At 44.5% G+C, this 26,820-nt stretch overlaps 1 protein-coding gene across 1 annotated transcript; it reads left to right on the top strand.

Annotated features, from left to right (window-relative positions):
* Nucleotides 1–944: 944 nt before the first annotated feature.
* SDAD1 (SDA1 domain containing 1) lies at nucleotides 945–26,376 on the top strand. Its single transcript, XM_035103080.3, has 22 exons — nucleotides 945–1,129; nucleotides 1,540–1,644; nucleotides 1,886–1,984; nucleotides 2,901–3,011; nucleotides 6,390–6,461; nucleotides 6,559–6,659; nucleotides 6,779–6,836; nucleotides 8,086–8,160; nucleotides 9,068–9,169; nucleotides 12,355–12,424; nucleotides 13,103–13,206; nucleotides 14,292–14,349; nucleotides 15,646–15,704; nucleotides 16,956–17,032; nucleotides 17,682–17,779; nucleotides 18,146–18,222; nucleotides 19,335–19,464; nucleotides 20,990–21,087; nucleotides 21,414–21,604; nucleotides 22,248–22,332; nucleotides 24,107–24,268; nucleotides 25,806–26,376. The coding sequence occupies exons 1-22, from the start codon at nucleotides 1,040–1,042 to the stop codon at nucleotides 25,854–25,856; spliced, it is 2,073 nt and encodes a 690-aa protein (XP_034958971.3). The 5' UTR covers nucleotides 945–1,039; the 3' UTR covers nucleotides 25,857–26,376.
* Nucleotides 26,377–26,820: the final 444 nt, after the last annotated feature.

Raw genomic sequence — 26,820 nt, 5'->3', positions numbered from 1 at the left:
TGTTTTGGCTCCTGTGATCTGACCATGCCACAGAACTGCCCCAGAGTGCAAAATCAATACGGAATACTGCCCAAATACAGACAGTAGCCTAATATTTACTACTGAATAATAGAGCGCTCGACTAGCAACTAGGAGAACAGGATTCAAATCCCTGCTCTGCCATGAACTGGGCTGACCTCGGATGAGTCACATTCTTTCTCAACCTAACCTACCCCACAGGGTTGTCATTGCAAGGACAAAACAGGACGGCAGGAGAAACTTGTTCCCGCCACCTTGAGCTTGTTGAGGTGGGATATAAATGTAAAAATAAACAAATAAACCAGACCAGTACTTCCCACACTTCCCCCTGTATTTTCCATTTTATTTTATTTCATTTGCTTTGTTTTTTTAAGAAAGTGGCAAATTCCAGGGGGAGCCTGTTGTAGCCCTGAAAGCGCCAGCAACAGGCACACACTCCCCCTCAGCATTCATTTAATCACGCTTTAAATGTGAAGAGTGTTCCAGAACTTCTTCTTTAAAAAAAAACAAAAAACTTTATTAAATTGTAAAACAAGACAGGAAAAATGTCCACAGGTGTCAAAACAATATTCTAAGTGGAATGGTCTCCTTCAGGAGGTAGTGGGCTCTCTCCTCGCTGGAGATTTTAAAGCAGAGGTTGGATGGACACCTGTCATGGGTGCTTCAGTCGAGATTCCTGCATTTCAAGGGGCTGGACTAGATGGTTTCTGGGGTTCCCTCCCAACTCTACGATTCTACGAAACCGACACAGCAATAAGATTAGCAGCAATAAGAAAGAAAGCAGTAAAGAGCCGTAAACTAAACAAAAGGAGGCAATGATTGAAAGCAAACGACCACCACCACCGCCAATAGACCAAAAGAGTTCTGCAGCACAATAAGCGGTCGAGCTCGGAGGTTTTTTGAGCCTCCGCAGCGGCCGTAGCCGCGTGATCAAAGATGGCGGCGCCCAGTGGCCGTCGCACGCGGCTCTTCCGGTAAGGTTGGAGGCAGCAGCCGGCAGAGTCCGCGTCGCTCCGCAGCCATGGCCGGCCGCAACAACAACAAACTGCCCGTCAACCTGCCTCAGCTGCAGAACTTGATCAAGCGGGACCCGCCTTCGTACACCGAGGAGGTGAGGCCTGTTTCCTGCACCTTTGGAACTCCCTGCCTCTTGAGATCAGGCAGGCGCCTTCGCTGTGCTCTTTGGGGCGCTGGCTAAAAAAAAGCATAATTGTTTAGACGAGCCCACCCAGGTGCTTAGAAAGCTGCGGCGATTTTAAAATGTTTCAGGAGTTTAACTTTTGCTTGCTTTTAAAGTAAGGGTTGAGAGCTTTTCTCGATTTTATTGACTTCATCCCTATGGAGGCGCACTCCATAGGCTCCCTAGACAGATGAATGCCAATACCAAATTGTTTTTACCTTTTTAGGTACGCGCTTTGAGCCCTTAAAAAAAACAAAACATCTCAAATGCAGATGCTTGAAGCATCTACGTGAAATAAGCTGCGAGGGAAGTAACGCTTTTTTGTCTGTGTTTCGTTTCAGTTTCTTCAGCAGTATCGCCATTACCAGTCCAATGTGGAGATATTCAAACTGCAGCCAGCGAAGCCCAGTAAAGATTTGGCTGAACTAGTGATGTTCTTGGCACAGGTAAAATGGCAGAATCTGTGTGTGGCATGGGAAGTTCTGATGGGATTAGTTTAGGTCGCTCTCAGTTCCCTTGCAGCATCGCTGGCTGCGGAGAGGAGGGGGAAGTGGAGCCGCTCCAATGCGGAAGTGTAGCATCATATGTGAGGGAAACATGCCCCCCCCCTTGTTGGAGTCCAACAGTATCTGGAGGGACACTTACAGGCTCTCCACTTTATGTCAAGTTTCTCTTCTTTCTATGCAGGTTGGCCACTGCTATCCTGAGTACCTGGCAGACTTTCCACAGCAGCTGAAGGAACTGCTCTCCTACAATCACACAGTCTTGGATGCAGATCTTCGATTGGTGAATCTGATGTTGAAATACTAATACTTCCTCATCTGGGGCAGGGAAATCTGTAGGGCATGACACCTGCAATTTGGGAAGGAGTTCTTCTTTTCCAGTACCGAGAGGTTGCAGTGGTACAATGCATTTCACTCTTTCTCCACGTTTTTTCTCTGCATCTGCGTGACAAAATGTACCGTACATTTTGCTCCAAACTCAGCCAGTGCACATGGGGGGTTGTTCAACTGAACATCATGTATATATGGGTTCAGTTGATACAGACTTGATACATTGGGGTTTAGAAGCTAGAAGAAATGGCAATGTTGGTACGTTTTATTATTGTTATTACTATGTTGTAGCTTCCCTTAAGGAAATTAAGGGAATCTCTGCAAATAAATCACTGAATCAGAAATCTCAGCACATTTGTCAATATAACAGTTTTCGTTAAAATCGGGTCAAGGATTGCCAGTTGTTGTTCTCCACTACGTGAAAGCTCAGCTGCCAGAAATGTCCAATTTTGCAAGTTGATCAGAATATACGAATTTCATTTGCAATACATGTATATTTTGCATAATATTGCAATTCCTAGCAGACAAGCAAAGACATATGGAGTGTGTCCAAGTTCTGCTCAATGATCACTAGAAGTCCTGTTGAGCAGGCATGAAAGAACTTGTCACACACACATTTTTAAGCTTATCACTATGAACATAAGGACTAGAAACTTCCTTTAAAAATAAATTGAAAGATGAGAAACTGAGACATCTGAATTGTTTGTCGAGCACCAAACTCCATGTTTGTATATTATAGGAGCAATTTTGTGGCATGTGTATCTCTCTCTCTCTCTCTCTCTCTCTCTCTCTCTCTCTCTCTCTCTCTCTCTATGTATATATATATATCCCTGATCACAGACTGTGGTAACTTCTTTCATTATTTGCAGACGTTTTGCAAAGCTCTAATTCTGCTGAGAAACAAGAACCTTATCAACCCCACGAGCTTGCTGGAACTTTTCTTTGAGCTGCTCCGTTGCCATGATAAATTTTTACGAAAAGTGAGTAGCAAAGTTACTGTTACTGTCCATGTCCTTTCTTGTTTGTTCACAATATACAGTTTTAAAATAATGGACCGTAGGCGAGCTTGCGCCTTGCTTACATGACTTGGGACCCCTTCTTAAGAGGTTGAGTTCCTTGCTGTGAATTGTCATTCCTCCCATTAGCCAGGGGCATGTTTGTTGCATTTACCCTTATATGTGGGATTGGAGGTGGGGGGTAACTGCAGTTTGCAGAACATCCCTGTTCCCCTCTCCCCCATCACTGGGCCTCCAGGAGGGTTTGATGGAAGTGTTCTAACACATACAAATCACAAAGGCAGACGAGGTCCACTGCCAGTCCTTGCTAAGAGAATTACTCTAGAAGGGGAAACAGGAACCATAGCTGGAGAGACAGGAAGGATGGACAGAAGAGCTAGAGTAGAGGAGGGAAACCTGGGGGCCAAATGAGAACCTCCAAATCTCTCTACCAGATTTTTTTTTTTAAATGATATTTTATTGATTTTTGCATAGTAAAACACACACACACACTCAAAATACACAAACAAACATAACATATTTTCCACCTACTTCTGTCCACCCTCCAAGAGCCCTCTCCTCCCACAAGAGGATCCCCTGGAAAACGGGCATTCGCAGTGGTTCATTTTATGATTGGATTTCTCCCCACTCCTCCCTCCCACCCCAGGAAACCCCCCCCCTGCCACAAAGAGGCTCCAGGTTTGCAGGAGGGACGCAAGTGGGTATCCATCCAACCATCTATTCAATCTTAATACACACTCAAAAAAGAAAAACAAAAGAAAAAAGAAAGAAAAAAAAAGGAAGAAGAAAAAATAAGAAAAAGAAAAAGATAAAAGAAAAATATTATTAACTAATCATTTTTCCATAAACATTGTTTTTATGTGGGCTTCCCCGATCTCCCCTCTATCTGATTTTCATTTTTGAATCATATTTTACAGTTTTCTTATCATAGTCCTCATTCTATTTTTAATCTTTCCAATCTTATATTACTATACTATCCATATTCTTTAATAATTTCTCTTTTATTCCCAATTCTCACCTCCTCCCTCTCCCGTCCCCCAGAACCCCTCCTGCCACGAAGAGTCCCAGAGGACGGAAAGAGGCAGGGAAGTGATTCTTTTTCCAATTGGATCCCTCCCCCCTCCCCGTCCCCCCCACCCCAGAAGCCCCCTCTGCCACCAGGAGCCCCCAGCCCGGGGACGACCGACAAGTGGGGGAAAGCACCCAACCGTTACAAATCATCTTGCCTAAACCATCTTTCTGATGCTACCAATTACTATTACATCCTAATTCTAACAAACATACAATTTTGTTCCCTCCCTTGCCACAATTTTCTTCCAAGGACATCCTTATATTTTAAATCCTTTTTACCTTCCCAATCTTTAATTTATCGATTTATTCTCAATTTTCCCTCCTCCTCCCCCGATCACGGCTATTCCCTTCCATTCCAACAAGTTCCAAAGTCAGCAATCCAGTTTTCAATCCCTTTTTATCCATCCTAGTAAACAATATATATTCCATCCTCCTTCATCCCTCCCCTTTCTTAACATATTTTACAACCCAAATGTCTCTGGCCTCCCCCCAATGTTCCCATCTTGTTTGCACATTGTTTTCCTTGTGCGTTTTCTTCTCCTCAAACAGCTCTTGTTCCACCCCCTCAAAAGGGGGGGTATTCCAAATCCCAATTTGATCTTTCTCCTCTTGCATATCTGCACCATCCTCGTCTTCTTTGATTGAATTATGGTTCGATTCATGTGTCCTATCATCCTCTTTTACTGTTGATTCACTTATATCCTGTTTCTGTACATCCTGATTTATTATTTCCATTTGCTGTTGAGTCTTATCCATGCTGATTTTTATTTCCCACAAGAGTCTCATGACTTTTCTCTGGAAACCAGGTGCATAGTCCATTGTTGACATTTTCACCAACTCTTCAAGGACAGAGCAGAACTTGAATAACAGGAAGTGGTCACCAATTGTGACTATACCGATTTCTGCCAACTGGATGCATTAAGTCCATTCCTCTAAAAGTCCATTCCACTATTTCTTTTATGTCCTCCCCGTCCGCTTGCTGTTATGTCCGGGTTGCCGCTTTCGGAATGGAGGGGGAGGGGCTTGTCTCTTTAGATTCCACTGTTTGCAGGGGTTTTCCAGCCTTAATACAGTTCTCCCCCTTTGCCCTGCCTCTGGGGGAGAATTTTTTTTTTTTTAATCCTTGGAATTGCTTAGGCAGCAAGCTTCCTTTCCCTGGCATCGGGTAATTCTCCTTTTACTGCTTCTTCTTTACATCAGCGGGGGAAGATCGGCTTCCGTTTTTAAGTCTCACCCCCGTTCCAAATTAAAAGTCAATTAAAAAATTTTTAGGTCCTTTTACTCACGGTTCCCAATCTTTTCAGTCCTTCTTTAAAAAGTATCCAGCGCTCTCCACCTCCGGTTCGGAGCTTCTCTCCGCGAGGGCAACGATCATGCTCAAGATGGCCCCCACGACTACAACCTTTCCTGCACCGGCGCTCTTATTAGAGCATACCGGCGAGCTAGGGAGTCGGAATTGGGGCTCCGCTGAGCATTTGCCCCAGTGACGCTCGACACTGGGTTCTATGGGGTGCAGCGTCGCTCCCGCTGCTTCCCCCCCCCTCGCAAAGACGGGCTGCCTCGGAGCTCGAAGCAAACCCCACCGGACGGCGCTGGCGCTAGACCGGAAGCCTGCTATCCTGAGTACCTGGCAGACTCTACCAGGCCCTTGGAACTTTCCCCAGGCCACATCCCTAACTCAAGTGTGCATGCACATGAAACCTCATACCAATGACAAATTTAGTTGGTCTCTAAGGTGCTACTGGAAGGATTTTTTTTAATATTTTGTTTCACCCTGCTCTGTGTCCTTCTTGGGTACTTTGACTTGACTGAAATGGGACCTTGAACAGTGAAGATCCCTCTTGCTTCCTTGTGGGTGTCAGTATGCAAACCTCTCCTTTTTGTGTGGCTGGAATATAGCCTATGCTACGCAGATAAGTCTTATCCATTGCTCTTCTCACTTGTGCTCACTCACTGCTGGCATGCAGCCCCCAGAACGTTGCCAACGAAGGAATGCGGCCCTCCGAGTGAAAAGGGTTCCCTATCATGGGCTAGAGGCTGCTACTGGGCAGGTCTTTGCAAGAGCAATCTGTGTCCAGCAGTGGCCAGAGTCCTGGGCAAAGCCCTGGGTTAAAATCACAGCTCTGCCATGAAGGTCAGTGGCGCCTAGTCAACCTGCCACACATATTTGCCCATTTCTCTCTCTCTGCTCTGGTTTATTTTCTTTGAAGGAGCTCTGAGTATTTCCAGCACTTTGTTCCCGCTGTCGCTGAACATTCTTGTTTTTCGCAGACGCTGTACACCCACATTGTGACGGATATCAAGAACATCAACGCAAAACACAAAAACAACAAGCTGAACACGGTAGGTTGTGGTTTTTGCTTCGAATTCCGGTATGTGCGGGACAGAATTCTTTCTTGTGAAACCTTTCCCTCTTCTTTCCCCACCCCTCTCTCCCCAGACCCTTCAGAACTTTATGTACACCATGTTGCAAGACAGCAATCCAACGGCAGCCAAGATCTCGCTGGATGTGATGATAGAGCTATACAGGAGGAACATCTGGTAGGTGGCTGACATGGGAAAGAATCCCGTGAGGAACTGCAAGAGAAGATAAAATGTGATGCTTTCAAGTTGCCATTGTTCCTTATTCCAGGGTGTGAACACTTTATTTATTTCTCCAGGAATGATGCCAAGACCGTGAATGTCATCACCACAGCTTGCTTTTCCAAAGTCACAAAGGTAAGAAACTACTTTACCTTTATTTTGTTAGCGTTTTGTACAAATTCTAGCAGGGTAGCCACACTGTGTTTTAATGGGATTGTTTTATCATGCGTTTTAGTTACAGTGCATTTTAATTTACAGTTTGTTTCAAAACTGATACAGTGGAACCTCGGTTTTCTAATGTAATCCGTTGCGGAAGTCAGTTCGACTTCTGAAAAAACCGAGGAGCAAAGGTCTGTCAGCAAGTTCAATGGGGAAAATTGAGAAACGCACCTCGGAAGCCGTTCGACTTCCGAGGCGTGTTCGAAAACTGAAGCATTCACTTCCGGGTTTTTGGCATTCGGCTTCCGAAACTTTCAGCAGCCGAGACGTTCGAAAATCTAGGGTTGACTGTAACCAATTCCACAACATGGTTAAACCTCTTAGTGTTTATTCTGGCTTTAAGTGGCGTATAAGAAATCAGTTACAGTAAATAATTATTAGTCCATTGCAGCAAAACCAGCAGCAGATTTTTGTGGCACCTTTAGAGGCGGAGGGTTGTATAAACTGAGGGCAGGGAACCTTCTTCAGCCCACGGACCACGTTTCCTTCTGGGCAGCTACCTGGGACCCACATGCCAGTTGTAGCCAGACCAGAGGGAAAAGCAAACAGAGCAATGAATACTAAATTTACCTTCATACAGGAGGCTGGTTTCTATAAACACCTGCACATCCCCCTCTTATCTAGGAGGAGCAAGAGGCATTATCAGAATTCAAGTACACATCCCATCCAGGCAATGACATTCAATGACAGTGTGAAACAGGGAGAGTAAAGGCATGGCCTGAGTTGTATCCCAAGTTCAGCTAGAGAGACTTGGAGAATTGTATTTTGTCCCCAGACCCAAGGCTGGTTTAGTGCTCCAAGAATGAGCCTAGTAATAATAATATAATAATAATTTATTATTTATACCCCAACCATCTGGCCGGGTTTCCTCAGCCACTCTGGGCGGCTTCCAACAAAATATTGTAGTCTATTAAACATTAAAAGTTTCCCTAAACAGGGCTGCCTCCAGATGTCTTCTAAAAGTCTGGTAGTTGGTTTTTCTCTTTGACATCTGGTGGGAGGGCGTTCCACAGGGCGGGTGCCACTACCGAGAAGGCCCTCTGCCTGGTTCCCTGTAACCTGGCTTCTCGCAGTGAGGGAACCGCCAGAAATTGGCTGTAAAAATAACCATTTTCTCCTTCTTGTGTGCTTCTCTCCCCGATCCCCGCATCTCGTGGCTGTTCAGATACTAGTTGCTGGCTTGAAATTTTTCCTTGGAAAGGATGAAGATGAGAAAAGAGACAGTGATTCGGAATCAGAGGTTAGTGCATCCGGGGCGATGACTTTGTGCTAGTTCCTCATGGAGTGATGCGAGGGATGTGCCACAGGTATATATGCCTGGACAGTACTCTTTTAGGTTGCAGTTGCTTCTCTATTTAAGAAACAAAATAACTCTTGGGGCGGGGGACCCAGGAATTAAGGAGAAGGTTTTTCATTCTGACATTATATGGAGGGGGCTAGGATTTATTTTTTTTAATCCGGACTTTTATTCCAGATTGAAACCCTCCAATATTATATTAATCTTGCAACTATTAAAGGAGTTTTTATAAAAAAAAATTCTGCTGATGTTAACAATAAAAATATTCCAGTGATCCTAACTTAAATGTGTAGGTATGTCTAAAAGATATGGATGCTTATAATCTATATGTTCAGGGCAATGAATTATGATTATGAATGATCATGGGTGTTTTGTATAATTTAAATTCCATTGACTTTGATGATGCACTGCTATGCAAATTAAGGGCCCCATGATGGAAGAAAGGTGCACAAAATAATTTTATTTGTACCCTGTGCTGAAAAGGCCCCTAGAGCGGCTTGCATTGAATTAAAAGCAAGACAGTTAAATGCAAGACCAGAAACACAGCATGCAAGGGCAAAGGGACAGAGAGGGAAGGGGGGAAGCAAACAAAGGCAACAATTCTTAATTCTTAAAATGATGAGCTGGTATAAACAGCTCTGGGGCAGGAAGTGCCTGATGGAGCTGCTTTTTCAGCAGAGCCTGATGGAGTGAGCCTTGTTGCCCATCTCTCCCACTGAGGCAGCCTGATGGAATGATGACAGACAGAATTACTTTACGGTTCAGCAGGATATGACTACATGCTTTCCCCAGTGCAAGGCTTTGTGTTGAGAGTTAAACCACTCTTCCGTCTCCGGTATTCCTTCCCAAGGACGATGGCCCCACAGCAAGGGACTTAATGGTGCGATACTCCACGGGAAGGAAGACCAGCAAGAACAAGAAGAAGCTGGAGAAAGCGATGCAAGTCTTAAAGGTGAGCAGCGAGAGGCAGTGCGGTCCAGCAGGTCGATGCTTGGAAGAATGTGAGAGTGACCTGGGCTCAAATCCCCACTCCGTTTTGAAGCTCATTAGATACATAATGATTAAAATTTTATTATTTATAACCTGCCCATCTGACCGGGTTGCTCCAGCCACTCTGGGTGGATTCCCAAAAATATAAAATCATAACGAAACATCGAACATTAAAACTTCCCTATACAGGGCTGCCTTCAGATGTCTTCTGAAAGCTGTGTAGTTATTTGTGGTCAGAAGGTCGGCAGTTCGAATCCCTGCGATGCGGTGAGCTCCCATTGCTCTGTCCCAGCTCCTGCCAACCTAGCAGTTCGGAAGCACACCTGTGCAAGTAGATAAATAGGTATCGCTGACCCCTGGTATAACCAAATCAGTAATTTTTGATATAACTGTAAAAACTACTCTGAAAATTTATTATTCCAAAAATGAAACCTTCATCTGGTTGTAAATATTAAGATTATACCAGCAAGGGTGAGTCTTTCTGTAAAAAGATGTTTTGAATCAAGTCTTACTTGATTTGTTCTAAATCAAATCCACCCTGGTTTGAAGACATATTCCAGCTCAGTAATAATAATAATAATTTACAGTCATACCTCGGTTTAAGTATGCCTCTGTTTGAGTATTTTCAGTTTAAGTACTCCGCGGAACCGTCTGGAACATATTAATCCACTTTCCATTACTTTCAATGGGAAAGTTCGCTTCAGGTTAAGTACGCTTCAGTTAAGTACAGACTTCCGGAACCAATTGTGTTTGTAAACCGAGGTACCACTGTATTTATATCCTGCCCAAACACTCAAGGAGGGGACAGAGTAAGGCTGGGGATGTTGTGTATCTCTGGGGAGGAAAAGTAACCTAGAGAGAGTCCTGAGGGCCAGTTAGAAAGGTCTGGAGGGCCACATATGACCTCAGGGCCAGAGGTTCACCACCCCTGGTGCACAGGACAGAGAAGGCCCCTCCTGTCCTGCAGTTGTGCCTTCTGAGTCTCTCCACATGCATGCAACATTCAGAGATAGCCTTGTGCATCCAGTCCCAGGCATCCTGATTACATTCAGGAGGACAATCTGGTAAATGGCCACATTACTCAAGCCCAGGCTAGTTGGACCTTGTAGGCCCCATGCTAATGTTATGCCTTGGCACTGACAGCCAGCAGACCTGGAAGCTTAACAGGCTCTTCCACGACTCGTATCCTCGGCCCAGCAAGAAGTTTATTCCGAGATACAGGAAGAAACATCCCTGACAGAATAATTGCCACACACAGGAAGAATAAGGCTATAGCTTGAGTGCCTCACTTGAAGTTTCATAAATCATTTAATGTGTCAATACGAATGGACGTTAATATTTCAGGTTACAGGTAGGTAGCCGTGTTGGTCTGGATCGAAGTAAAATAAAAAAATTCCTTCAGTAGCACCTTAAAGACCAACTAAGTTTTTATTTTGGTATGAGCTTTCGTGTGCATGCACACTTCTTCAGATACAGTGAAATGGAAGTTTCCAGGCACTTATGTAGAGAAGGGGTGGGGAGGGGTGGGGATGGGGAGGGGGGATCACTCAGAAGGGTGGTGGAAATGGGTGATTGACTGACTGATAGCTGTTGATGACCGCAAACGACTGCAAATGGTTTTGCATGAAAAAGCAAGGGTTGAGATGGCTGAAGATCGCTTATCATGTATAATGAGATAAGAACCCGATATCTCTGTTCAAACCAGGTCCCTCCATGGTTTTGAGCTTGGTGATAAGTTGCAATTCAGCAACTTCTCTTTCCAGTCTATTTCTGAAATTCTTTTGTAGTAAGACAGCTACTTTGAGATCTTGTATAGAATGTCCTGGGAGATTGAAGTGTTCTCCTACTGGTTTTTCTGTCTTCTGGTTCCTGATGTCAGATTTATGTCCATTTATCCTTTGGCGTAGGGTTTGGCCTGTTTGTCCAATATAGAGAGCTGAAGGGCACTGTTGGCATTTGATGGCATACACAATGTTAGAGGATGAGCAATTAAATAGTCCTGAGATGGTATGTTGGATGTTGTTGGGGCCAGTAATGGTGTTGTCTGGGTGTATGTGGCAGCAAAGTTGGCATCTGGGTTTATTGCAGGCTCTGGTACCAGTGTCCATGTTAAGTCTGGTGGTTGTATTATTGTGGGTGAGGAGTTGTTTAAGATTGGGTGGCTGTCTGTAGGCAATGAAAGGTCTTCCTCCCAGAGCTTGAGAAAGGGAGCGGTCATTGTCCAGGAGAGGCTGTAGATCTCTGATGATGCGTTGTACTGTTTTAGCTTGGGAGCTGTATGTGATGACTAGTGGTGTTCTGTTATTTTCTTTTTTGGGTCTGTCTTGCAGCAGGTTCTCTCTAGGTATCTGTCTGGCTCTGTTGATCTGTTGTTTAACTTCATCAGGTGGATATTTTAGTTCTAAAAAGGTTTGCTGTAGATCTCTTAGGTGAGATTCTCTGTCTGTAGAGTTGGAACAGATGCGGTTGTAACGTAAGGCCTGGCTGTATACGATGGATTGTTTGGTATGTTTGGGATGGTAGCTAGAAGCATGTAGATATGTTTGTCGGTCAGTTGGTTTTCTGTATAAGGTGGTGTCTATACGTCCATCCTGTATTTTTATAGTAGTGTCCAAAAAATGTATTTCTTGCATAGATTGGTTCATTGTTAGGTTGATGGTGGGGTGAAAGTCATTGAATGTCTGGTGGAAGGTTTCCAGGGTCTGTTGTCCATGTGTCCAGATAATAAAAATATCGTCAATGTATCGCAGGTACAGGAGAGGTTTGAGTGGGTAGGAGTTAAGGAAACGTTGTTCTAAATCTGCCATGAAGATGTTGGCATACTGTGGGGCCATGCGGGTTAATATTTCAGTTGTTGTATAAGGGATTGTTATCCTGACTGGAGGGTAATTGAAATGAATTAAGATTTTGGAATGCAGAAATGAAACCATCCATTCTAGCACGTGGCGGGCCACCTAAAACATATGAATAATTGGTATTAGTAATTGTATTATAATTTGGCATTGTTATAATGAGGCAATTATTGGACTGTAGTTTGAAAATTAATAAAAATTGCTATAAAAAAATTCTGAGGTCTATGAAATGAAAGGAGTAAGTTCTCATTTCCCGCTGAACGTGTCTCTCTTCTGTTTCTCCCCCGTCACACAGAAACACAAGAAGAAGCGGAAGCCGGAGGTGTTCAACTTCTCAGCGATTCATTTGATCCACGACCCACAAGGCAAGTTCTTGACAGATGTGCTGTTTGCGGAGGACGATATTGGAGCAGAATAAGAAAAGTGGAGGACGTGAAGAGTTTTAGGTGCTGGGTATGGCGAAATACGGCTCTACCATTGGGTCAGTGAGACACTTGACCTGGAAGACATTGTTATTCCAGCTAAAACCAATGGGAACCATGACAAAGCTGCACCCAAGGCGGAACAGAATTTCCCTGTAGCTCAGGCTTCCTCAAACTTGGCTCTCCAGGTGTTTTGATACTACAATTCCCATCATCCCTGACCACTGGTCCTGCTAGCTAGGGATCATGGGAGTTGTAGGCCAAAAACATCTGGAGGGCCGAGTTTGAGGAAGCCTGCTGTAGCTCCTCAGCAAAAAATGCCCCTATTGGACAGGGTTTTTTTCATTCTCAGAGAAGTATGGATGGAAGCTGTGTGGGGAGGAGGAGCCACTGAATGGCAAAAGGTCCTGTTGATTTTGTGGTCCCTCCTCACAGCCAGCGGCCGTACATTTTTAGATTAGCAGAGGGTGGAGCCCTGAGACAGTCACTTACTTTAAAAGCCCTGCAATGATAACCGCAGGATGCTTTGTGACTTAAGGGTTTCTATTCTGAGTTTTCTTCTCCTCCTCTAAGTCTTCCCCCCTTCCCCTCTCCCTTGGTTCCCTTTTTGCTTTTTTTTAGACTTCTCCGAGAAACTTTTGAAGCAGCTGGAAACTTCAAAGGAGAGGTTTGAAGTGAAAATGATGCTTATGGATCTGATTTCTCGACTTGTTGGAATCCATGAGGTAGGAAGAAATCTGTAGGCTTAATACAGTTTTCAGCTCATGTAGAAAAGCTGTCTGGTATTTGGGACGGGTACACACTTCTTCAAGATAAGGGAGCTGTTAAGAATGTTGTATTTAAGAGTACTAAAATGATTTTAATCTTCTACATTTAATACCTTTATAAAAATATTTTTTACTGCTAGTTTTCATGTTCTGAACAGCTTTGATGTTGTTCTAAAAGCTTAAAGGTTTTAGGTAGAGTCAAATGGTGTATAATTTTTTTTAGGTGAATCCATAAAATATCAGGCATTCTCTGTATATGCAGCCACATTTCTTAAAAGTGTGTGCATGTTTTCATTTATGAATATTCACACATGAAAATGTTATGAATGCTTTCATGTTGTGATTATGAATAGTGCTTTTTGAACATTGATAACCCCATTCTTTAGCTAAAAAGGATGACATTGAAGGCATGGCACGTGAGGAAAAAAGGAATGGGAGGGGGGAGGAAAACAGCAGGCTCACAGACAAGCTCTTAAAGTTACAACTGATGTCAGTGGCCCTGCTGGCTGTCTTGCCTTTGATAAAGAGCAGTTCTTCCTTAGAAAAGCCAGATTCAGTCCCTCTCCCCGCCACCCCCACCCCCGAGCTGCAGCTGGGAATTGGAACTCTTTGAGGGGGGAATAGGTGGTCTCCTAACAACTCTCAGCACCCTTCAGAAACTACAACTCCCAGAATTCTTTGGGGGAAGCCATGGCTGCTTAAAGTGGCATCAAAGTGCTTTAACTGTATGGCATGATTGTGACCTAAGGACACCATTACACTGTGTTGAGCAACCAAAGATTGCTTTTTGCTCCATTTATCTTCCCTTTGCCCCTGTTGGGAGCAGTCCTGCATGTGGGCTGGGCTGGTTCTATAGCTCCAACATTCTTGGAATCAGGGTTTCTACCTGCTACTGATGTCATTGTAGCTGCTGGCTTTGCCCCAAGTCCTCCTTCCAATGGCACACGCTCCGTTCCCCAGGGATCTGGAGATTTAGTATTTCACCCGGGCCGAGAAATGAAGGTGCCCATTTGACATCTTGTGGGTGCTCTGTGTCTCCCCAGCTTTTCCTCTTCAACTACTACCCTTTCCTGCAACGATTCCTGCAGCCACACCAGAGAGGTAAGTGGTCACGCGAGTGGCGCTGTGGTCTAAACCACTGAACCTCTTGGGCTTGCCGATCAGAAGGTCGGCGGTTCCAATCCCCACAACGGAGTGAGCTCCCATTGCTCTGCCCCAGCTCCTGCCCACCTAGCAGTTCGAAAGCACGCCAGTGCAAGTAGATAAATAGGTACCACTGCAGTGGGAAGGTAAACAGTGTTTCCGTGTGCCCTGGTTTCCGTCACAGTGTTCCGTTGCGCCAGAAGCGGTTTAGGTCACAACTACCAGACTAGAGGACATCTGAAGGCAGCCCTGTTCAGGGAATCTTTTATTCTGCTCTGGTCAGACCTCACCTGGAGTACTGTGTCCAGTTCTGGGCATCACAGTTCAAGGAGGATACTGACAAGCTGGAACGTGTCCAGAAGAGGGCAACCAAAATGGTCAAGGGCCTGAAACCAAGCTTTATGAGGAACGGCTTAGGGAGCTGGGTATGTTTAGCCTGGAGAAGAGAAGGTTAAGGGGTGATATGATAGCCATGTTCAAATATATAAAAGGATGTCATATGGAGGAGGGAGAAAGATTGTATTCTGCTGCTCCAGAGAAGCGGACACGGAGCAATGGATTCAAACAACAAGAAAGAAGATTCCACCTAAACATTAGGAAGAACTTCCTGACAGTAAGAGCTGTTCGGCAGTGGAATTTGCTACCAAGGAGTGTGGTGGAGTCTCCTTCTTTGGAGGTCTTTAAGCAGAGGCTTGGCAGGCATATGTCAAGAATGCTTTGATGGTGTTTCCTGCTTGGCAGGGGGTTGGACTGGATGGCCCTTGTGGTCTCTTCCAACTCTTAAGATTCTATGATTCTAATGTTTAATAAATTATTGTATTTTAATGCTTCTGTTGGAAGCTGCCCAGAGTGACTGGAGAAACCCTGCCAGATGGGCGGGGTATAAATAATAAATTATTTATTTATTTATTTATTTATTTATTTAGTTCTGCTGGCCACATGACCCGGAAAGTTGTCTGTGGACAAATGCCTGCTCCCTCAGTCTGAAAGCAAGATGAGTGCCGCAACCCCATAATCGCCTTTGACTGGATTTAACCCTCCAGGGGTCCTTTACCTTTACCATTTGCAGCAATGGCAAGATTCTGTCTTGCACCACGGCAGTACTGAGATGGGCATAATAACCTTGGCTTTGTGTAGGCAGCTTCCTTTGCTCATAATATCCCTTCTGTTTTGGAGGCTACCCCAATTTGAAAACGTGTCTGTATTTCCCCCATCTCTACAACAGCCTTTTTCTCTCTGGCTTTCCCCTTCTAGAAGTGACCAAGATTCTCCTCTTTGCTGCACAGTCCTCCCATCAACTTGTCCCGCCTGAGGTGTGTAATTCATTTATTCAATCATTTGTTACATTTCGCCCCTCCAAGAAGCTCAAGGGAGTGTATGTGGTTCTCTCCCCCCCCCCACACACATTCTCCTCACAACAAGCCTGTGGGGAAGGTCATCCTGAGAGACACAGTAACTAGCGCAAGTCGAGCTTCAGGTCCGAGTTAGCATTTGAACTGGGGTCTCCCAGGTCTTCGTCAGACACTTTCCAAATCACATGGATCTTTCCAAGGGCCGGGAAATGGCAAAGGGAAGCAACTCCTGAGCCTTTGGGCTTTCAGTGGCCATGTTGGGATGGGTATCATGCCAAGCCACAGTTTAGTGTGGCAAGATCCAGCCACAACAAGCCTTGCAAGCTTTTGCTTGTACAGCTAGCCATTTTCATCTGTTGTTAATTGTCTTTGTCTTTCTTTCTGTACAATAATTTTTATTGGTTTTCAGTTACAATAAACCAATCATAACCTCATTATACCTATGCCAAATTTTATACCAATCATTGAGATGCCAAATTATACAATTTAGGTGCCCCCCTGGATGCTAGAATTGATGGTTTAATGATTTACTTTATTTCTGCGTTTCAACTTCCAATTACGCTCCAGTCAAAATAATCCCTTATATCGCAACTGCACATTATTGACACATTAATTGATGTTAATTGGCTTTGTCTGAAACCTGCCAACTTCAAAGCAGCTCGTTCTCATTATCCTTTGATTTGACCTTGCATCCCCAACCAGCCCTATCTGGAAGATGCCTTCGACACAGTAAAGAACTGGGTACTCCAAGTGCAAATGGCCTTGTGTTGCAATTGACCAAGGATGTACCTATTTACTTTGATATTGTGTAAACACCTGCAACGCTGCTACTGACCCTAACTTCTCACACAATGTGTATGTTAACATTCATTTTTCAAAGTGTTCTGGGTGTGTCCTATACATTTCTTGCAAACTTGCAGGCAAGGACGGTGGTTGCCTTTGTCCTGTTTCTGTCTCCTACGTGGAAGTAACTTTTCTAGTGTGAAGTGGCCCAGAGCTAAAGGGAAGATGCTTCAGGATCAGAGCAAGAGCCATGATTCAAAAGTCTGTGTTACAGTGCTCTGAAAAGCACCTTTATCTGCCATTTAAGCTTTTAAAGTGCATTTGAACGCTTGTATGTATGTTCATGGGTGGTGATGAATGAATGCACTTTGAAACAGCAGCGTTGGCAAATCTGGATCTGTCTTACCTCTTGGCTTCCTTTATCACCAGATTGTCCAGTCAGTGCTGATGACAATAGCCAACAACTTCGTCACGGAAAAAAACTCCGCAGAAGTGATGACTGTTGGGTAGGTAAAACTTTAAAGCTCAGGGACATCTGAGCTTGGATATGCGTGACTATGGGTGGGAAGTGGCCAGAACAGGGTCTCCCAAACTTGGGTCTCCAGCTGGTTTTGGACTACAACTCCCATCATCCCTTGCTAGCAGGACCAGTGGTCAGGGATGATGGGAATTGTAGTCCCCAAATATCTGGAGACCCGAGTTGGGGAAACCCTGGGTTAGACTGAGCGGAAGTGCTTCCTATTTCCTCTTAGGAACGTGCATTTTGATTCTTAGTTTCCATCTTGTAGTACCACATCACAATACAAGAGGAAGGACGTAGCTCAGTAGTTTTGCATGAAGAAAGCCCCCAGTTAAATCTGTGGCACCTCCAGGTGGGGATGACAAAGAGACCCCCGGTATGAAACCCTGGAGAGCTGTTGGCAGTCAGCGTAGGCATTGCTGAGCTGGGCAGCCTGACTGCGTAAGACAACTTCCACTGAATAGCAATTTGCCATTACTCATGAAGCAGATTAAACAATGAAAAATAAGTGGATTTGCCTATGCAAGTGGCAGAATCCAGCTTTTTCTAGAGCTGAATTTTGGTTGCTTCCACACTTTTCAAGTGTACCGTAATTTTACCATGGTTTAATATTTTTAAATGTCTTAATTTTCCAGGATTAATGCTATAAAAGAGATATCTGCTAGATGCCCTCTGGCCATGGCAGAAGACTTGCTGCAAGACCTGGCGCAGTACAGATCCCATAAAAACAAGAGTAAGTTTGCTACTTTACACGGGCACGTATTTGACTTAAGGACATATTTAGGTTTCTCGCCCTGTTGGTTCATGAGGATTAGGAGCCTATTAAGTCTACATTGTGTTCTCTCCCAGGTGCCAGGTGCTTATTCAAATTATTGCTGGGTTTCTTTGATGCCATTTACTCCATGAATATTTTATTTGGCTATGATATTTTAGTTCATTTTTATTTTATTGAGAGTTTGGGTGCCCTTTTCATTTGTTTCCGTGAAAAATGGAAAGCGACTTCCAAGAGAAAATCTAGTTTAATTGAGAAATGTGCTTTATAGTCAGTCTGAACCCTGCTCTCAGAACATCTTTGATTCACTCCCATTTTTCTCTGCAGATGTAATGATGTCGGCAAGAACGTTGATACAGTTGTTCCGGTCGCTCAATCCAAAGATGCTGCAGAAAAAATTCCGGGTAAAGCACGCCTTGAGTTTTCAGTGCTAGTGCGATAACTGGTTTGTTAAACCCTTGATAGTGCGTCTTTGGAATATTAACTTCCTCGTGGCTGAATGAAATAGTAGGATGTGGTTGTATGTTGTTTTGGACATTTTAGGGAAGGGGATTGTTCTGCAACCTGCAGATTCTGTCTGCTTTCATGGAATGCAAGGCAGAGAGCTTTCCCTGGAAAACAGGAGCTGTTAGAGTTAGTCTAAAAATAGACTTGAAATGATCCTTGCATAGTTTTGCCCCTAGCAACACGTTTTCTCCCAACAACAGGTCTTCCCTAGCAACAGAGTTTCCTTAGTGACCAACTTCTTTATTAGACATGCTCTGAAGGAGAGAAGTGTGGCTGTTACTCTGCCCAGGTGACTGAAGAACAGAGAGGAGGAATGATTGTCCATACATAATTTTACTTAATTTTTCCTTAGACCAGTACTGTACAGTCATACCTTGGAAGTCAAACGGAATCCGTTCCAGAAGCCTGTTCGACTTCCAAAATGTTCGAAAACAAAATCGCTGCTTCGGATTGGCTGCAGGAAGTTCCTGCAGCCAATCAGAAGCCCCGTCGGACGTTCAGGTTCCTAAAGAACGTTCACAAACTGGAACAATCACTTCTGGGTTTGTGGTGTTCGGGAGCCAAAAAATCCAAGTCCCAGGGCGTTCAGGATCCGAGGTACGGCTGTAGTTGTTTAAGTTGTAGTGTTAATTCTTCAACAAATACATTAAGCAGAGCTGGAATGGGTGAGGTGTTTATTCCCACATGCGAATTCACCGACAGATGACATGAGAGACGTTCTGGGTGACTCGGCTGACTTAAAAAAGGAAACCCTGTACTGACAGGAGCCTCACTCTGAAGAAGTATGCATGCACATGAAAGCTCATACCAATGACAAACTTAGTTGGTCTCTAAGGTGCTACTGGAAGGATTATTTTTATTTTGTTAGAACACACAAAGCAATCCAAGTTTGTGACCATCACTACGCCTTGTGGATTAGAATATTTTGTCTCAAATAAATGATTCCTGTGCAGTTCATAGCCAGAATGTGTTGCTCCTCTTAAAACATGAACGCTTGGATTGCTCTTAGGGTAAACCAACAGAAGCCACGTCGGAGGCCAAAATCCACGAATACGGGGCGTTGGATGCCAAAGACTACATCCCAGGAGCTGAAGTCCTAGAACTTGAGAATAAGGGAGGAGATGGGGATCTGGAAGGAGGTTAGTTTTGCTTTTGCGTTTCTGGAGGCTGCCCGCTGCTCTGGGCCTGTGGGCACATTTGCAAACTGGTGCAGGCGTCACACGCACCATGCGGCCTATTCTGGTTGGCTTCTTTCAAGTCAAACTTCAGCAGGGGGAAGAGAGACCCTGTGGGTGCCAGGAGAGGTCTCTGCAGGTGCCATGCTGGTGTTAGAGAGAGAGAGAGAGCAAGCCAGCTTGATTCATTTCAGGATAGATTTCCTGAACTTCTGCAAGTACATTCGCAAACAGGCAATGCTTAGTTGTCTATGTCTGATGTTTACATCTGCTGCCTGTGCTGATAGGTAACTGAGGCTGTCTTGTTCAGTGCATTCTGTGTTTGGGAGTGTCTGGATGGGTGGAAGCAGTTTTATACCTGCCTTTCCACCCTCAATGAGAGCCTCTCTGGGATATAACTGGGTCCTCGCAGGTGAGAGATGAGAGAGGGATTGGTTGCAATATCACCAAGTAAATGATGTGTTTATGAATGATAAAAAAATGGGTTTTGAAGACAAAAGGTCCAAATTTCAAATAGATTCGTTGGAAGGCAGAACTAAATTGTTGTCAAAAATGTATGATTTGTTGTTAGAATGGTATACGAAAGATGAATTGACAAAAGATGTGATGATAAAATGGGCAAAAGATTTTGGGTATAATATTGAATATGACGTGTGGTTGAAATTGTGGAATCAAACATTGAAATTTACTGCATGTACTGCCCTGAAGGAGAATGTTTTGAAGATGATGTATAGATGGTATTTAACACCAGTAAAATTGGCTAAGATGTTTAGGATGAGTAGCAAAACATGCTGGAAATGTAAAGAGAAAGACGGTGAATTTTATCATATGTGGTGGACATGCGATAAAATTAAAAGATTTTGGGAAATGATATATAATGAAATGAAAAAGATTTTTAAATATACTTTCCCCCCCAAAAAAGAAGCTTTTCTATTAGGAATTATAGGACAAGAGATAATGAAAGGAGATCAAGTATTATTTATGTACGTGACAACTGCGGCTAGGACTTTGTTAGCCCAAAAATGGAAAACTCAGGAGTTACCGACGATTGAAGAGTAGCAGACGAAAATGATGGACTATGCAGAATTAGCAAGACTGACTAGCGAGATAGGAGTGAATAAGAAAACTGAATGGGGGGAAGGAGGGAAGTCAAAGCTTGGCAGAGCAAAGAAAATCATAAGGATTGATAAGATGTTAAGAAGAGAAATTTTGTGTTTATTATGTTTATTATGTATTGTTGTGTTTGTGATTGTATGTGTGGTTTGTTTTTGTTTAAATGTGTTTAATTGGAAAATCTTTAAAATGCTTTAAAAAAGAGAGAGAGAGATGAGAGAGGGATATTACATAGTCAAGTGAAGCTCCTTAGCATTTCAGAGATGCGGAGGGTGCCTTACATGTGTGTACGCTTGGCTGTGATCATCTGTGTGTGACTCTTACAATTAGGGCTGGGTGATATCTAGCTTCCAGCATCTTTTCCCCTCCATTGCAGATGGCTGGGAGACTGCCAGTTCTGCTGAGGAGGAAGATGACGAGGATGGAGAATGGATTGACGTGCATCATTCCTCCGACGAGGAACAGCAAAAGCTAGTAAGTTGCTGCTGCTGCTGCTGCATTTTAGCAAAAACATATTTAAAATTTACGTACAGAGTCGCTTGCTGGGCGCATTGGTACAGCAGCATTTCATCAAGAAGCTGGGAAGTGTTGGCGGTGAAACTGACTTAAATCCATATGCCTGTGTTGCTGAGGCTAGTGTGCTAGACCTGAACCCTGGAAACACCAACACGGCGGGGCCTCTGTGGTCCAAATTCTGAGTCCTGGCAGAGCCTGGTGTACAAATGCATAACTGCCACAGGGTGGAGTCACATAGCAATAAAACACCATACTCGGATGTCATGTGTACTTTTGCTTTAAAGGCAGAAAAAATCGAAGGCATGCCTGTGGAAGAGCGGAAGGCCAAGGCGACAGCCGTCAGCAGCAGCAGATTCCTCACCCAGGAGGAATTCCAGAAAATCCGCCTCGCCCAACTTAGCAAGGAACTGAAGTCTGCACCTGGCAAGGCAGCAAAGAGGAAAAACATTGAAATAGAAAATGAGGAGGAGTCAAGGTAAATTATTATTATTATTGTTATTATTAATTTATTTATTAAATTTATATACCGCCCTATACCCGGGGGTCTCAGGGTGGTTCACAGAATAAAATCAAGATATAAAACCACAAAATACATAACAACAACAACCCAATAGCCCCCCACCCACAAAAAAGAGCCACATTTTAAAAGGGCATAGATATCAATCAGATCAACCAAAGGCCTGGTTAAAAAGGAACGTTTTTGCCTGGCACCTAAAGGTGTGTAATGAAGGTGCCAGGTGAAGTTCCCTGAAGAGAGCATTCCACAGACGGGGGAGCCACTGCAGAGAAGGCCCTGTTCACGTGTTGCAACCTTCTGGACCTCTAAAGGAGAAGGCACACGAAGGAGGGCCTCAGAAGATGATCTCAGAGTCCGGGTAGGTTCATATGGGAAGAGGTGGTCCTTGAGGTATTGCAGTCCTGAGCCGTTTAGCTTTTATAGGTCAAAACCAGCACTTTGAATTGGGCCCGGAAATTAATCGGTAGCCAGTGCATGGAACTTGTGCACGAAGTTCCTATGATTTGCTCCAGCCCCTAAAGTTTGTGCAGTTTCAGTGAGGCAGTCATCGTTCTTCTAAAGTTGACGCATGAGGTCATATTATTGCATTTGCTCTTTTCAGGGGAGAGCTGCTTTCGCTCAGGGACATTGAGCATCTTCACAAGAAACCCAAGTCGGATAAAGAGACGCGACTGGCCACAGCAATGGTGAGGCGTTCTGTCCAAACAGTTTCGTTTATACTAGAATAGATGCCCAGTCAACGTAGCTGAATGTTGGGAGATTTCAAGCACAAGAAAGCACTTCGCACGGCCTATAGTTGAACTCTGGAGCTCACTCCCAACAGATTGGGGGGGGGGGTTTGGCCACCAATTTGGGTGGCTTCAAAAGAGGTCTGTAACAAATTCACGGGGGAATAAGTAGCTACTAGAGAAAAATGGCTGTTTGAAAACCAGTTGCTGGGAATCACAGATGAGGAGATAGATGGTTGTTCCTCTCACGCCATCCTTAAGGGCTTCACACGTGGTTGGCCACACTGAGAACAGGATCTCGCAGAATCAACTATGAGAGCTGGACTAAGATCCAGCAAGACTCTTCTTTTGGTCAGGAAGATGAGATTTTTAGATGCCGGGAGAATATTTTTATTTATTTATTTATTTATTTATTTATTTATACTCTGCCCATCTGGCTGGGTTTCCCCCGCCGCTTTGGGCGGCTTCCAACAAATACCAAAATACATTAAAATATCACAGATTAAAAACTTCCCTAAACAGGGCTGCCTTTAGGTCTTTTCTAAATGTCAGGTAGTTGTTTATCTCTTTGACCTCCGATGGAAGGGTGTTCCACAGGGTGGGCGCCACTACCAAGAAGGCCCTCTGCCTGGTTCCCTGTAGCTTTGCTTCTTGCAGTGAGGGAACCACCAGAAGGCCCTCGGCGCTGAACGATGGGGGTGGAGACGCTCCTTCAGGTATATAGGACTGAGGCCGTTTAGGGCTTTAAAGGTCAGCACCAACACTTTGAATTGTGCTCAGAAACTTACTAGGAGCCAATGTAGGTCTCTTAGGACCAGTGTTATGTGGTCTCGGCGGCCGCTCCCAGTCACCAGTCTAGCTGCCGCATTCTGGATTAATTGCAGTTTCTGGGTCACCTTCAAAGGTAGCCCCACGTAGAGCGCATTGCAGTAGTCCAAGCGGGAGATAACTAGAGCATGCACCACTCTGGTGAGACAGTCTGCGGGCAGGTAGGGTCTCAGCCTGCGTACCAGATGGAGCTGATAGACAGCTGCCCTGGACACAGAATTGACCTGTGCCTCCATGGTCAGCTGTGAGTCCAAAATGACTCCCAGGCTGTGCACCTGGTCCTTCAGGGGCACAGTTATCCCATTCAGGACCAGGGAGTCCCCCACACCAGCCCACCCCCTGTCCCCCAGAAACCGTACTTCTGTCTTGTCAGTAAGGCTTCAGGGTCCCATGCCAGTCCCATGATCAGCAAGACCAGTATTATGCAAAGCAGCAGAATTGGGGGAAAGAGGAAGTGTTATGCAACTCTAAACAAGTGGCATAACTGTGTGTTGATTGCTAAATTTAACATCTCTTTCTCACAAGCTCTGAACAGCCTGGCTGCAAAAAAATATTTTTTCTTTTTCTTTTTAGCCCTAAGCACACAGAAATCAACAGGTGTGTTAAACAGTCTGTCTTTCCAGTGTTCATGTCTAGCTTCTCAGTCCCATTTCTAAAAGATTTCTATTTCCACTTTGCAGTGGGACGAAGCTATCGAGTTCTCCCATTGAAGTCACATAACGGTGGCCTTGCCAGACATTAACCCTCACCTAAAGCCCCGTCTATTCTAGCAACCTTGAATTGTTTTTATGATGGTGCATTGGCTACAAAGTGTTATTTTACATAGATTTTAAAACAAGTAAGAGAACAGTTTGCGTGTGAGTTTTAGCATTTTCCCCCCTTTTCCTCCCCCTTTCGCTTTTAGGCTGGCAAGACGGGCAGGAAAGAATTTGTGAAAAAGAAATCTAAGCTGAACCCTTTTGCCAGCTCCACGAACAAAGAGAAGAAGAAGCAAAAGAATTTCATGATGATGCGATACAGCAATAATATCCGGTCAAAAAACAAGCGCTCATTCAGGGAGAAGCAGGCAAGTTCTTCGTAGCTTTGCTCCCTTTGAAAGCTTCAAAGACCCAAAGGGAGGGATTTCCCCAGTTAGGAGTGGCAATTCACATTGGTGGAATTGCTTTCGTTGCTATATGGTTAAGTTATTCAACTTCATACTTCAACAGAGGGCCTCTTTGGGCACTACTCACTTAAAATCAAAGAATTGCAGAGTTGGAAGGGACCATGAGGGTCATCTAGTCCAACCCCCTGCAATGCAGGGATCTTTTACCCAACGTGGTGCTTGAACCCACGACCCTGAGATTAAGAGTATTGTGCTCCACCGACTGAGCTACCGAGTGTGTGGAAGGGAACAGCAGGGCTATCCCACTACCTCTACCCCTAACAATATGTGGCTGTTCCCAACCCTGCCCCTTCCTCTCCGTCTTAAACTTCCCCAGACCTTGGAGTCATGCACAGTCAGGGCTCCAGAACCCAGGGAGAAACCTCCATGTGAAAAGATAGATGCTTAACTACTTCCCTCCCTCTGATGGGTCCAAGAGGGGGCAACACGTCAGAATAGGGTGCAGTTCTTCAGTTCCCTTCTGTACCTGCTTCACACAATGTCTTCTCTGCAGGGGGCGGAAGTCAGGTTTCCAAATGCCATGTCTGGAAGATGAGGATGCCCCCCTTTTTTTCTTTAATTTTGTGGTACCGCCTCTTGCAAACAAGCTAAGGGATTTACGCAATGGCTATGTAAGAGGAGTACCTTGTCCAGAAGAGAAGGCTGGAAACGGTTTCTAGTTAATTGCAACGGCAGTGATGCTTTCTCAAATCTTCTGCCATGAAACAGGAAAACTGTGTCTTATCAACAGGCTGCAAGGAACACAGATGCAGCGGGGGGAGGGGCTGTTTTCATGGTGAGGGTGGTATGGTCTGTGCAGTGATAAATGGGTTAGCCTCCCTAGTTCTCAGCACCCCTAGAACCTGTGCTTACCGCCAACTTCATTTCCCACCTTTTTCACATTTCTAAATGCGAGCCTCTGTCCCTCGTGTCTGGATAGAGATAACCGAGAAAAGGAAGTGACTGTTGAAATGACAGAAGCTGGGATTTCCAGGGCATCAGGCAGAAACTTCCCTTTTGGGGAAGTCATGTTTTGGGGAAGCCCCTTTCAGAAGCAGAATGTCAGCACGGGGGAATCCCCTGCAGTCAGCAAGCAGGGAATCTTAAAGGAGAAACACTGTCTGGAGCATCCACCTCCCTTTTCCTTTAAATGAAGAACATCTGATGGTGCAAAGTGTGCTTTTGAGAAGTCCTTGTGCTGCTCCCATTTCGGGCTGAAACAGGAGTGTGGGGCTGTCTTAAAGCCTTGTGAAGTCTCCCTGCATTCCCCATATAAGCTTTGGAGACTTGCAAAGCCACCACACTTAATAGGTGGGCGGGCCACACTCGTTAATCATGTGACATTATGGGAAAGGTGTGCCGCATGGAGCCAAAAAGGTTCCCCGTGGCTGGCTTAGGTGATGGAGTTTAACTGTTACCCAAGTATCGCATGCTGATGTGTATCTTTCTGATTTTGCAGCTGGCATTACGAGAGGCACTCTTGAAGCAGAGGAAAAGGCTGGTGAAATAACTGACATGATCCCAGGACCTGGAAAGAAAACCTCCTGAAGACTGATGACTGGAGAGTGTTAACTAATCAAACTAAATGAACCAACTCCGACAAAGACATCTCGTACCTGCAGTTAACTTCATTTTGCCTGAACTGTTCAATTATGTTTACCACCTTTGGAGCAAGCCAGTATATCAAACCGACTTCAAACTGTGCATCAACATCCTGACTTGTTCAGAACCGCAATTCCCTAGTTTAGACAAAACAGAGAAATGTAGCTAATTATAGTTAACTCCTGGCTTCCTGGCTTGGTTGTTCCTTCCACGAAGGATGGGGCAAAGGGGCTGTTCATTCATAGCTTTGTAAGCAAAGAGGTGATCATCCAAACCTGGCCATTGGTTGTGGTGGTGAGAGCCAGGTATAATACCTGAAAGGTGTTTCGACCTCGGATGCAAAAATGAAAATGTACAGTTTTCCTTAACATAAATTAAAATATATTTCCAACTGGTGGCAGATTAAAGATTATATATGGCTGCTTCCAGATGACTTGTGTGTTGAGCATTCATTCTGCCTTGTTTGCAGAGAGATTGCACTAGATTGAGTCGAGCAATTGTCACTTTTGCTCAACAGACTTTTGCGGTATGGAAAAAAGATCGTTTTAGGGGTGGGCTTGTAGCAAGGGTGCCTAATCCACTTTAACTGCACAACCTAAAACCGCCGGTATGCTGTTCAATCCCACCTGCAAAATAGTGAGTCTAGAAGCACTGCTTTTTCATGAAAGAACAATTACTTGGGTCTTAGACCTACATGCTCAGAGGAGCAAACCCTGTGGGCAACAATGGGATTGATTTAGGAATAAATCTGTGTCTGACCACAAATTTGTAAATGTTTTACATAGATGGAAGGATGTTAGTTCTGTATTCCTGTAGAACAGGGGTCAGCAAACTTTTTCAGCAGGGGGCCGGTCCACTGTCCCTCAGACCTT

The sequence above is a fragment of the Zootoca vivipara genome, chromosome Z1 (assembly GCF_965207765.1).
Source record: "Zootoca vivipara chromosome Z1, rZooViv2.hap1.1, whole genome shotgun sequence".
Classification (NCBI taxonomy): domain Eukaryota; kingdom Metazoa; phylum Chordata; class Lepidosauria; order Squamata; family Lacertidae; genus Zootoca; species Zootoca vivipara.
Note: the sequence above shows the minus strand (reverse complement) of the source record. Positions and strands in the feature narration are given on the sequence as shown.